At 36.9% G+C, this 13,609-nt stretch overlaps 1 protein-coding gene across 1 annotated transcript in view; it reads left to right on the top strand.

Annotated features, from left to right (window-relative positions):
- Nucleotides 1-10,140, top strand: part of LOC127440265 (uncharacterized) — a 204,410-nt gene extending 194,270 nt beyond the window's left edge. Inside the window, 12 exon segments of the mRNA XM_051696744.1 lie at nt 1,788-2,063; nt 2,893-3,156; nt 4,393-4,641; nt 4,721-4,831; nt 5,091-5,180; nt 5,273-5,323; nt 5,468-5,533; nt 7,462-7,512; nt 7,658-7,735; nt 8,735-8,794; nt 9,158-9,217; nt 9,352-10,140. Of these exon segments, the coding sequence (XP_051552704.1) occupies nt 1,788-2,063; nt 2,893-3,156; nt 4,393-4,641; nt 4,721-4,831; nt 5,091-5,180; nt 5,273-5,323; nt 5,468-5,533; nt 7,462-7,512; nt 7,658-7,735; nt 8,735-8,794; nt 9,158-9,217; nt 9,352-9,425 (1,430 nt within the window). The 3' untranslated portion in view covers nt 9,426-10,140.
- Nucleotides 10,141-13,609: the final 3,469 nt, after the last annotated feature.

Here is a 13,609-nt window from a genome sequence, read left to right as displayed (position 1 = left end):
CAGTCAGCAGATACACAGTTTTCCTGAGCAACTACTGGGCGACACCATGATGATTATAATTGCCTGTTTTGTGTTTCTGGTCTCAAAACTACCGAAACGAGCGCTTGTGTGTGTGTGTGTGTGTGTGTGTGTGTGTGTGTGTTTTGGGATGACTGTGGCTGTGCGAGGACTAGTGAGAAACGTCAATAGCTTTTCTTCCTCAGAGAATTTTTTTTTTTTTTTTTTTTAACACAAAAATGAAAATAATATAATGATGAAATGTATAGTTGTCTCTTACAGTTTCAAGGCTGTTAAGGGACAAATTGTTAGCCTCATTTGACAGTGCAATTAATAAGTAGTAGTTACACATACATGAAGCAGAATACATCTTGCTGTTGAAGTGCTGATGTTGACTGAGGCTGTTTTACTTCTTTTTTAAAATGTCCATTTCAATATTCTAATAAATCTCCTCATCAAGACAAGTGCACACCTACACAACATTTGTCTCTAAAGCATCGAGGTAATTACATCCAAAAGTTACAATCTCATGGGCTGATCGTAATTAACTTCTTATCAGTGATTGGCCAGTTTACATGTCAATCAATACTTCTTGTCAAGAGTGAATGAAGACACTGTTTGATGTGCAGCGAGGAGAATAGCGGTTCTAATAAGGATTATTTTTTACTGTGTGAATAAAAACTCTGTGATTAGTACATGTTTTTAGGTTATTCAGCCCGGTAAGCCCACCACTAGTGCCGCACCTACATCTCGACTCTGTTAACTATCGGCACTTTAAAGTCACATGTTTTTGAAAATGTTTACAAATGTAATACTTTAAACATCACATTACCCGCTAAGAATATACACCGATGTGAGTGAAAACACTGGAGATGGAAATTAAAAACAGGCGAATCGTGAAACACTTCTGCGTTCAGGAAAAAGGTGGATATGTGTGTTGTTGTACTTATTACATTTATTTGAATGGATTCAAATCTTCAGGATCTTCAGATTAACTGATTACAGTCTAATTCTTGTATTATTGTAAAATAGATGAATATTTACTTGTGTTTTATACAGAGAGACCAAAACCTGTAGTGACTGTAAATCCAGATCATCATGTGTTCAGAGGAGAGACAGTCACTCTCACATGTGACATACAGAGAGAAACACACACTGAGTGGAGATACAGCTGGATTAAAGATGGTTTAGTCAATCCAGTCATCACTGAGAGAGTGTACAGAATCACATCTGACAAATCTCACAGTGGTAAATACAGATGTAGAGGAGAGAGGAAACAAGACTCACAGAGATCAGACATCAGTGATGAACTTACACTCTCAGTATCAGGTGTGTGTACATCTCTGTAGACTTTTACAAAGTTTATACAGTTTGTACTGAGTGTTTATCAGGAGCTCTGAGTAAATATTTATTTCTCTGTACAGATTTACCCACAGCTAAACTCACTGTACATCCAGAAACATCTGTTTTCACTGGAGAGACAGTGATCATGAAGTGTGACATTGAGTCTGATTACAGTAACTGGAGATATGAGTGGTATAAAGACAGAACTGTAGTGTCTGAGTCTGAGCGTTACACTGTAAACACAAACACTCTCACTATCAGAGGAGCTACTGAGTCTGATCAACATCAGTTCTGCTGTCGAGGAAAGAGAGATGGAAGACCAGCAACATCACAGAAGAGTAACTGTTATTACTCTCAATGTTAAAGGTGAGTAATTACTGTAGTAAAGACTCAGACAGCAGAAGATGAACTCTGTTTATTAATGACCCAAATGTTCTTCACCACAGACTCAAAGCTCAATCCTGAACTCACATCAGATACTGCAGGAGCTGCACTGACAGGAAACACGGTGACTCTGATCTGTCACATGACTCAGACCGCTGGATGGGACTTTTACTGGTACAAACACACACAGAACTCTGAGAAAAAGAAGACAGAAACAAACTCCTACAGAGTCCATATTGATTCAGTGTCTGATGGAGGTCAGTACTGGTGTAGAGCTGGAAGAGGAGAACCAGTTTACTACACAAACTACAGTGATGCACTGTGGGTCAATGTCACAGGTGAGATTGAACATACTGTATACTTCTTTTTTACCAGTGACTGTGTTTGTAAATTGTGTTTGCACTAAGAGATCCTAAAGACAATGTGACCATAAAGCCTGATTTGCTGCTCCTCACACATATGCTCCTCTAAAAACTTGATTTTCTGTCACTCTGTACAATTAATGATGTGAGCCTCTTATAAACCTGATCATAGGTGACATCTTTCTGTTCTGAAAATATCAGGCTTGGAAACTCAACCTCTGAGAATACAAAGTAAATCTGCTAGATCATCCTAAAAAAAATAATCCTAGACATTTTTTACAGTTATGAATGTAGTTGTATAATGTATCTGTTTCACCACAACTTTGAAATATGTTTATTTGTAGCCAGGAAATTACTTTTGGGTGGCCCACAATAAAAATGGATGAGCCAAGTTTTCTCCCCCAGAGAAATCAATATTCAGAATTCATGCATTTTTGAACTATCTTATAAATATATATTAGAAGTCAAAGAATAATCTCTAATATCCTTGGTTAGGTCACTGTTTAGATGTATTTAGCTCAAACATTCACAATAGCCCTATTCAGATGGGACTCGTTTTCCCTGAGGAGGTCAGAGAAATTTGTGTTTCACAGATGTACTTTGTGATTTTAATCCCGTCTGAATCTGATAAATTTGTGTTTTTCTCACACAACCTCTGTAAAAATTTCAGACCAGATCTTGATCAACATGATCACTCCTATCCTGGAGTCTTTGCACTGGCTCCTTGTCAGTTTTCATGTAGATTTTTCACCTATAAGGTTCTACAGGGATTTATCTTGCAGTATTTGTATGAACTTCATTTCAGCTCAACGTCCCTCAGTGTCTCTGATCATCAGTCCCAGCAGAAGTCAACACTTCTCATCTCACTCTCTCTCTCTGAACTGTGAGGATCACAATAACTCTACTGGATGGACAGTGAGAAGATACACAGACAGTGAGAGAATGAAAGATTGTTCATCTACAGGATCTACATGTAAAATCAGCTCCCTTAAAACATCTGACACTGGAGTGTACTGGTGTCAGTCTCAGTCTGGAGAAAACAGTCAACAAATTAACATCACAGTACATGGTGAGTTGTATGACACTCAAAACCAGGTAAAATATCATGATATTTAGTTTTATTGATTTATTTTTAAGGCTAAAGACAGAAGTACTTTTTAAAATGCATTCACATTTAAGTGACATATACTTGTAAAAACTACAGATAAATTACAATAAGAGTTGTAGATTGTACTGTCATGCTGAAAGTGTATTTTCAAGAGTTTTTGTTGTTTATTTGTACACTGAATGTCAAAGGTCAGTAATAAATGATAGAAAGTGCACAATTTCCCCTCCACATCTCATCTTAAAGAGATAGTTCACCCAAAATCAAACATTCTGTCCCAATTTACTCACTGTCTAAATCTCTATTCTAAACCAGTATGATTTTTTTCTTATGTGCATAAAAGGAGATATTTTAATGAATATCACGATCCATCTTTCTCAATACAATGACGGTGGATAGTGACTTACGTTTAAAGCTTTAAATATACCCAAAAGTATCTATAAAGTAGTCCATGTGACTGATGTGTCATATTCCAAGACTTGTGAAGACATACGACAGATCTTGGTGAGAAACAACCAGAAATTGAAGTCATTTTTTTTTTTTGGAAAAAACAAGAGAAGTTCATTCACAGGGACTCGTGTGTTAACACAAGAGTTTGCATTGTTGTTGGCACTAAAACCTACTGTATGACATCAGAACACTTGGAGGCGTGAGTCGCATGGACTACTTTTATAATACTTTTGGGTCCTTTTGTAAGCTTTAAAATGAGGCACTATCCACTGTCAATAGTGTTGAGAAGATGAGCTGAGATATTAATTAAAACATCTCCTTTTGTAGTCGCCCCAGATAGCACACATACTGTACGTCTCTGAGACGTCTGTTTCTGAGTGTTTCATCTGGAAATCATCAAATCCTAATTAACATTATCTGCTGAATGTCTTATTGACATCTGAGAGATATGTCTTATAGATGTATTGCAGATGAGCAAACAATGTAAACAAAAAATATATCTTCAAGATATAAACACACACATCAAATAGACATCTGGGTGATGTACGTGTGCTGTCAGGGACATATGATAAAAAGTCATAGAGGTTCAGAACAACATAAAGGTGAGTGTATTATGACAATTTAATTTTGGTGTGAACTATTCCTTTAAGAGTTCATGTATGTATTTATGTGTTTCAAGATTTGGCTCTGTAGTCTATGTACAGCATGATGTCATATTCCTGCTGTTTGTCCATTTCCTCTGTTGTGTAGATGGTGATGTGATTCTGGAGAGTTCTGTTCATCCTGTGATTGAGGGAGATACTCTGACTCTACACTGTTTACATCGATCTACAAACTCCTCAATCCTCACAGCTGATTTCTATAAAGATGGATCACTCCTCCAGAATCAGACGACAGGAGAGATGAGCATCCCTACTGTCTCAAAGTCACATGAGGGTTTCTACTCCTGTAAACACGGAGAGAGAGGACAGTCACCCAAGAGCTGGATCTCAGTCACAGGTGACATTTATTCCAATGAGTTATACTGAGAACTTTGCAATAATAAAATATGAAAAAATGTGTCTGTCATGTTCTCCAGTCTCAGACGGTTCATCTACTCGTCTGGTGATTTGGGTGGTTGCGGGTCTGAGTGTCGCCTTGTTACTCATCATCTCAGTGATCCTGATGTGGAGATACAAAAACAACAAAGGTTTGTTCATAGTATTGTATGATCAGTACTAATGTACACCACCAAATGAAGTCAAACAGAGAAATGTTTTGATAGTGCCACATAGTCACAGTGTTTCCCTTTTGAGTGAAATCAACATACAAATACTTTATTTATAGTTTACTCTGCATATTAAGGGACACAAGAAAGTATTTTAACATGAAATGAAATGACACACATTAGCTTTAAGAGAAGTTGACATGTCGACTATATCATTGATCTTTGTCTCTATCTACTGTAGATCAGCAGTGTATCAACCAACAGACATCAGTTCAGAATCAGAGGACACGACCTGGAGAATCCCAGACAGAAAACTGTCCTCTACAGTCTGGTCAGACTCAATAACACATTATTCAAGTGTTTACTTGTAACACAGCTGTGTGTGTATCTTTAATCCTCAAACACATGTTTGCTGTCCAGCAGGTTGTGATCACATTTATGATGATCTGGATACAATGTATAAGAAGAGCACAGGTTGAGTCTTAAACATTTAGTTACATTTAGTAAATAAAAATAAATAATAATAAAATATATATAAAAAAATATATATATATATTGTCCATCTTTAAAATGCCCATCTGATGGCTAACTTGTTTTGTTTTTTTTCCTGTTGTCCAGGAGCATCAACAGATGAGGTCACATATTCAGAGGTCACTATTAAAACAAAGATATCTGTGGATAAAGGTAAAATAAATCCTCTTTACTACAGCTGTTAAGAATTTATATTTATTAATCAAAAACATCAATCATCACTGTATTTCTGTTGTATAAAATATCAATACACAATTTTTTTTCATTTATTTAATATACAATTTTTATTTTTTTATTTTTTAATGAAACGTATTGTGTGTATATACAGTTGTGCTCAAAAGTTTGCATACCCTTGGTAATATGAAAATATATATATATATATATATATATATTTTAAAGAAAACATGAGTGAGCAGGCAAAACACATTTCTTTTATTTCTTATGGGATTCGTATTCAACTGTAGGTTATAACAGAATGGCACAATCATAAAACAAAACATAGCAACAAAGAAAAAATAAATTAAATGACCCCTGTTCAAAAGTCTTCATACCCTTAGTTCTTAATACTGTGTATTGCCCCCTTTAGCATCAATGACAGTGTGCAGTCTTTTGTAATAGTTGTCTATGAGGCCCCAAATTCTTGCAGGTGGTATAGCTGCCCATTCATCTTAGCAAAATGCCTCCAGGTCATGCAACATTTTTGGTCATCTTGCATGAACCGCACGTTTGAGATCTTCGCAGAGTGGCTCGATGATATTAAGGTCAGGAGACTGTGATGGCCACTCCAGAACCTACACCTTTTTCTGCTGTAACCACTGGAGGGTCAACTTGGCCTTGTGCTTAGGGTCATTGTCGTGCTGGAAAGTCCAAGAGCATCCCATGCACAGCTTTCGTGCAGAAGAATGCAAATTGTCTGCCAGTATTTTCTGATAACATGCTGCATTCATCTTGCCATCAATTTTCACAAGATTCCCCGTGACTTTAGAGCTCACACATCCCCAAAACATCAGTGAGCCACCACCATGCTTCACAGTGGGGATGGTATTCTTTTCACTATAGGCCTTGTTGACCCCGCTCCAAACATAGCGCTTATGGTTGTGACCATAAAGCTCTATTTTGGTCTCGTCACTCCAAATTACAGTTTGCCAGAAGCTGTGAGGCGTGTCAAGGTGTTGTCGGGCATGTTGTAACTGGGCTTTTTTGTGGCATTGGCACAGTAAAGGCTTCTTTCTGGCAACTCGACCATGCAGCTCATTTTTGTTCAAATATCATCATATTGTGCTCCTTGAAACAACCACACCATCTTTTTCCAGAGCAGTCTGTATTTCTCCTGAGGTTACCTGTGGGTTTTTCTTTGTATCCTGAACAATTCTTCTGGCAGTTGTGGCTGAAATCTTTCTTGGTCTACCTGACCTTTGCTTGGTATCAAGAGATCCCAGAATTTTCCACTTCTTAATAAGTGATTGAGCAGTACTGACTGGCATTTTCAAGGCTTTGGATATCTTTTCATATCCTTTTCCATCTTTATAAAGTTCCATTACCTTGTTACGCAGGTCTTTTGACAGTTCTTTTCTGCTCCCCATGGTTCAGTATCTAGCCTGCTCAGTGCATCCACGTGAGAGCTAACAAACTCATTGACTATTTATACACAGACACTAATTGCAATTTAATAAGTCACAGGTGTGGGAAATTAACCTTTAATTGCCATTTAAACCTGTGTGTGTCACCTTGTGTGTCTGTAACAAGGCCAAACATTCAAGGGTATGTAAACTTTTGATCAGGGCCATTTGGGTGATTTCTGTTATCATTATGATTTAAAAAGGAGCCAAACAACTATGTGATAATAAATGGCTTCATATGATCACTATCCTTAAATAAAAGTTTTTTTTGCATGATTAGTCATATTTTCAAAATCAATGCCAAAATTTCACAATTTCTGCCAGGGTGTGCAAACTTTTGAGCACAACTGTATATATATATATATATATATATATATATATATATATATATATATATATATATATATATATATATATTTAGATGATACCATGCGTGTACGTTAATGTATCTTTAATTTTCAGGTTGTGATCAGATTTATGATGATGTGGATACAAACTATAAGAAGAGCACAGGTTAAGTCTTAAAAAATTAGTTACCGAAATGTACAAAAAAACAAAAAACAAACAAAAAAACACACACACAAAAGCAAAGGTGAGAATACAGTCGGATGTTCCTGTATGTTGTAAATTATTTCACTGATTTTCTGTTCTGTTTCAGACGTTGAGACTGCAGGACCCGCCGATTTGACTTACGCCCAGATCAATATACACAACACAAAGAAAGCCAAGGGCAAAGGTCAAAACTCAACAAACTGTATCTAAACACAACAGTCCGAATGTTATAAAATCTTTAATCTCAAACTAAGGGTCTGTTCCTAAACTTAGTGATTCACCTCGCTGTCTCCTACCTACATAGACAGCTATTTTCTATGTCAGCATCTTTACTGAAATGATTCCTCATAAGAGAGTGATTTGGGACACTCTACACAGGCAGCAGCTCCGCACATCATTTCAATAGTGCTCCTCACACGCAGCGCACGGGACACTCGACTCACAACTGATCTCAATACAGCTGACGCAAGAGAAACGACACGATCCTCTAATGAGGATAAATACACACAGCACACACACATTGTGGGTAAAATAGTCAGTTTTGTGTCATATTAAACTGTTATTTATCGATACTTTTCCACCAAGCTCAGCATAGTGCATTCTGGGATCACCTACCCGGGGAAGGATACATATGATGATACATTAGAATTTGGCCAAAACTAGATATCTTAAGAGGCAGCATAATTAAGATACCTAACTTTTGGAACAGTCTTCAAGTCGGAAGCGCCTATGATATCTTAAAATGCTGCCTCTGGAGGACGCTCACTAGGTTTTGGAACAGATCCTACTGTATATCAGAGTTTAACAAGTTGTTTGGCTTGGATTTGAATAAGCCGATCTAATAGCTATAAAGCCATCATTTATAATCATATAATATTTCTCTAATGTTAGAAAAGGAAACTCATTACAGCTATCAAACAACACTCTAATAACAGAGCCATTTCATGTGACATCATTAACAACAATCACATTATTCAGTTTTTCTAGATCAAAGATGAATTAGACTGTTCTGTCTTTGTGCCAACTGTAGTATTAGGTCCAATCTGTTACATGCATAGAAACATTTCTGTGTTTAATAGTTAACATATTAAAGGTTATCATTGTACCGATCAAACAACAGAACAACAACAGTAATGTTTGAGACAGATCAAAAATGATATTTTGCTGTTATTTTCTATGGTAGATGTTGGAAAAAGCTTCGCAGATGTTTTAATTGAAATGAAAACTAAGGACAATCAAAGAGGTAAGTCAGAAAAAAAGCCCTTTAATATGACATCAAACATTTAAAGATTACAGGTCACATCTGATGTTAAATAAAATACATATAATATTTAATATACTCTTTCTTTTGTTTCCTCCATAAGAAAATTAAATAATAATAATAATTTTAATATTAATAATAATAATAATAAAATCTGTAAATAATAGAAATGGTTTAAATTAGTCTTATTTAAATATGCTTAACATTGGCAAAGTATAAAATAATTAAAATTAATGCAAAATAAAATATAGTTGATTTTAATTATTGTTTTAAACATATTAATTGTGTTTATGTATAATGAGTATGGTGTTATGTTGTTTATGACTCTCTGTTGTTCACTATCAGGGAAAAGCAGTGAGTGTGGAGACACTGTTTACTCTGATCTGAAGCAGAACACAGACAGAGGTGAGAGAAACACACATATAATATCACCATTCAAAAGAGACATCACAATTACAGTTCAAATGATGCACGGTGAATGTGCCAAATACAGATGAAGCTTTTTACTTTTATTATTATTATTCATTTGTGCCTTTTAGGTGACAGTGCTGGAGTCGATGCAACTTATGCTCAAGATTTTAATCACCAAAAGAAAAAAACCCGGAAGAATTGATCAAGTTCAACTATTTTAAAATACACACATTTACATGTAGAAGAAACACTGAAATCAATCAATGATCAGCTCATTCATTAAAAAAGACACCTGACAAGATAAAACTGGATTTAGATGAGATTTTGAAATGAGATGTTTTTTATCCAGTCTTGACGTCAACATGTAATGAGAGAATGATGTTAAATGCCTTTACATGCAAAAGTTCTGATCATTTTTCTTGTATTTTGTGTCGGGAAGTTTGTACACAAACCTTCTGCTTTTTATAATGCGCTTATTTTAAATGTGTGTTTAATAGTGGAACATTTATTGTAGTTGGGAACACACTTTCTTGTTTAAGCTCAGAATTTGCACTCTTTCATGTCAATTGTAAACTAACTCTTACATTATAAACCTGTGTATGTGTGTTTCTATGTTTCTATAATGTCAGTGTAACTATATTCATGTTTAAATTAATTGCAGTTTTCTGTCTGTGTTCTGCAGTGTCTCAAAGTTTCAAGAATCACTTTAACCGCAATATCAGTTATATTTTCATCAGTTAAACACTTCCTGTCTGTACTGAAGATGTGCCAGTATTTATGAGGAGGATTTTGCCAAGAGAATAAGACTTTTATTTAAGGTTTATTTTTCATATGATTTTGGATCAGTTGATTGTTTTTGTTTGAACAGTTTCTCAGATTTTCTGTCATTTTGATGTAAAATAAAAACATAAACCTGATGTTCTTCTCATGAGCATTTATCACACTTAAAATAGTTCACCACGGGACCATTTTTAACCCTGGGTTAACATAATCTGGGGCTATATTGTTTTATATGCATACTCATACTTTACACAGGATTTGTAAATGACACTTTTTGCTGTTGCACATTATCTAGAATTAAAAACAGTGATAACCCCCTTTAAGAATTACAGGTGTGAAATCTTGCAGAACCCAGATTAAAAGTAGCCAGAACAGGTAAGATTACTTCAGGTAAATGTTAGTATGTTTTGGGCGGGGAGTCGATTCCAAAACTATTTACTTCTTTGATTTTGAAACATTGGGAATCGAGTCAAATGCAAAGATTTGAGTCATTAATGGTCATAAATATTTCTTGTAAGAAACCTGATTGTATTTTTGTTTTAAATACACCTTGTGTCCTTATGACAATGGACATTTTATATAACATTTCATATAACAACATCCTGACCAGGATTTTGGTAGCCATACATAGGCAGAGCTGCCACAGATCCAATATTGATCTTTCAATGCCCCAAATTTAGCATCTCTTGGGAGAATAATCGAATCTGGATAAACAGTGAGATTCTTATACCCTGTTGGAGTTAAAAGGAGGAGATAAGTGACATTTCTCTTAAACCATAATTAATCAATTTCCACCAAAAATTATCTTTGTGGGCGGCGTTACTTGCATCAAAATAGTCTATATTCTCGGCCACCAGATTTAGACTGTTCTCATTAGGTTGTGCTAGCATGGTAAATCTGAGAACGATGAGGAGGATGAGAACCTTCATTTTATTGATATGAAATTAATTAATGGGGAAACAGTAATAAAATGTGTACCAGATAATAACTTGGTTCTCACAAGTACAATTAGGAAATCTCTCACAAAACCAATAATGAGCTGGGATGTCTCGTTTGGGTGCTGGGGGTGTGACACAGTGTCCATCAATGTAGATGAGGTGTCCTGGGCATGGAGAGAAACACCTATGCTGGAAGTACCAGCCTCCCACGGCGACAGATTTATCTCGAACGATGGCAGTGATGGTGTCGGGATAGATCGGCCAACTGACACATCTAGTACTGCAGGATCGCTCAGGAGGACGTCATGCACGTAGTTTCTCCAGGTCAACGATTCGGACATCAGTCGTTGGACTATTCGAATTAGACCAAGGAATTCCTTGTAGTTCCCTGAGAGCATCAATTGGTACCTAAAAATTTTCATATAGGTATAGATAGAGAACCACACACATACAAAGAAATGACAGAAAAGGGGAGAGAAAACATCCAGAAAGGAATACTCTTCCCACTAAGTTAGTAACTTTTTTTTTTTTTTTTTTTTTTTTTTTTTTTTTTTATATTCGGAGAGGCATTACATCAGCACCCTAAGGCACTTTCACTCGGCTGATCTGTCAGGGGGAAAGTAGTGTTATCATTTTTGCAGCATTAAGCTGTAGCGTTGGCAGGGTCTGCGATTTAGGGTTAGTAGAGCAAGCAGGAATAGTTTAGTTTGCATTAAATGCATCCTTCGAGTCAAGCCTGGCTCGATTTCAACATGCAAGGATATTTGAGTTGTCAACAACACTGGACAAGTGCAGGGCCATCATAACTTGAGGACATTGGTCAGAAAATTCCTACTTACTCTAATTCCTTTTAACGGACCCGTCAGACCTGCTTTCAACAAAATGTCTGCAACTTTCTCAGAGGTTGCGGTTTGCAGATGAAAGGCTTCTACCCATCGAGGGAACTGGCACACTATTACCAACTCATACTTATAGCCATGGTCAGAGGGCAAAGAGATAATATCAAGTTGCAATATGCAAATAATCAAAGTTTAGCTCACATTTGTTCTGAGAAAGCCAATTCCGTTTCCAATTCTATGATTAATTAGATTTTCTTTAGGATGTGATCTGCTAGCATAGTGACATTAGATTGTGAACGTTTGTTTATCACTGCTAATCTAGCCATTTGTGTGCAGTTAGTTCACTCAGGTTTAGTGGAACTCATGTTTGGGACAGATTCCTGTAACTTCTTACAGTTTCCCCGTTTTGATGCTTTTGGCCCAAGAAAGCATACCATCCACTTTCTTACCCATCTCACACCTCCCATCCTGGGCAGGTGCCCCAGGGCAGTGATGCCCTGCCTTAGGTTGCCCCCCTTTTGGCCACTGGAGAGTCTTACCCATCATTGGGTCATCACCTCATGCCACTAGGTTGCCACATTGTTCCCTTTGGCAATTTTTTAATAACTAGTACAAAACAAATATCTTTCTTTGGTTTGGGGGTAAGGCATTTCAGAATAATTTGAAGCACCATATTTGTCACAAAGGGCAATAGGCGTGGCAAACTGGTGTCCAGTAATTTTTCCTTGAATTAGTAAAATGTCTGCTTCAATTTGTTTCAAAATGTCCATGCCCAATATAGTACTGTCTTGGTTTACCCCAACCCAAATTTGAATTGAAAACATTTGATTGTGTGGATATATTTGTAACATGACAAGTTGTGAAAGAGTCACAGTACAAGAGCCAGTCAATCCATGAAGAGTTAATTTGCTTTCTGTTGTTGGAAGTGAGATGTCCATAACCAAGACTGTCGCACCAGTATCTATCACAATAATGCTATCCTGGCCACCAAGGTTAGCTAACATAAATGGGCGAGAGTCTGTGTGGTCATCTTCGACGGAGGCCATGACCCATCAATCTGACTGTCCCTCAAGGGCTTTGGTTAGGGCATCAACCCTTTTGAGTAACTCATTCATGTTATGATCAGTAGAGAGCGTTGCGTGTTCAGCCTTGCTCTGAGAATGTGCTACCTGTCTTTGTTTAGGCTGGGTAGTTGAGTATTTTGGATTACGCATGAAGGGGCGGAGCATTCTTTTAAGCTCGGGGCATCTGTTGGTCCAGTGCCCCTCCTTCCCACAGCTGTGACAGGCCTCTAGATTTTCGCCAGTCTGTTGAACAACTGCAACATCCACAGCAGTAGCGGTTTGGGGGGGGGATCCCCATTCAGTGAACACAGCCCAATTTGCAATTATGGGGATCGAAGAGCGCAACAACTGAGAAAATTTCACATTCAAATTGCTTTGTGCAGTGTGCAGAACTACGGACGAATCTAAATCCGGAACCCCGCGAGCATCCACAAATTCTTTGAGCGCCTTTTTGAAGCATTCTGTAGGCTATATGAGATAAAAGTCTCATTTGGGCCCTGCTTCATTATAGTAAGTTAGAGAACGTATTTATGCCCCTTCCGATAAATTGTTGAACGTGATTATGCATGTTATTAGATTGTACAGCAAATTAATTCCCATTAGTGGACGCATTAGCTGGATGGACTAACCCTGCCATGCATCCAGCATGGAGGAGACATTTGTTCACAAATGTGGTTCAGATCTTTGTTTGCGAGATGATATGCTCGTGCATTTAGCCATAATATGTCCTAAAACTCAGAATGAAATCATACTGCTTAAATCTCG

The sequence above is a fragment of the Myxocyprinus asiaticus genome, chromosome 1, assembly GCF_019703515.2.
Source record: "Myxocyprinus asiaticus isolate MX2 ecotype Aquarium Trade chromosome 1, UBuf_Myxa_2, whole genome shotgun sequence".
Taxonomy (NCBI): domain Eukaryota; kingdom Metazoa; phylum Chordata; class Actinopteri; order Cypriniformes; family Catostomidae; genus Myxocyprinus; species Myxocyprinus asiaticus.
Note: the sequence above shows the minus strand (reverse complement) of the source record. Positions and strands in the feature narration are given on the sequence as shown.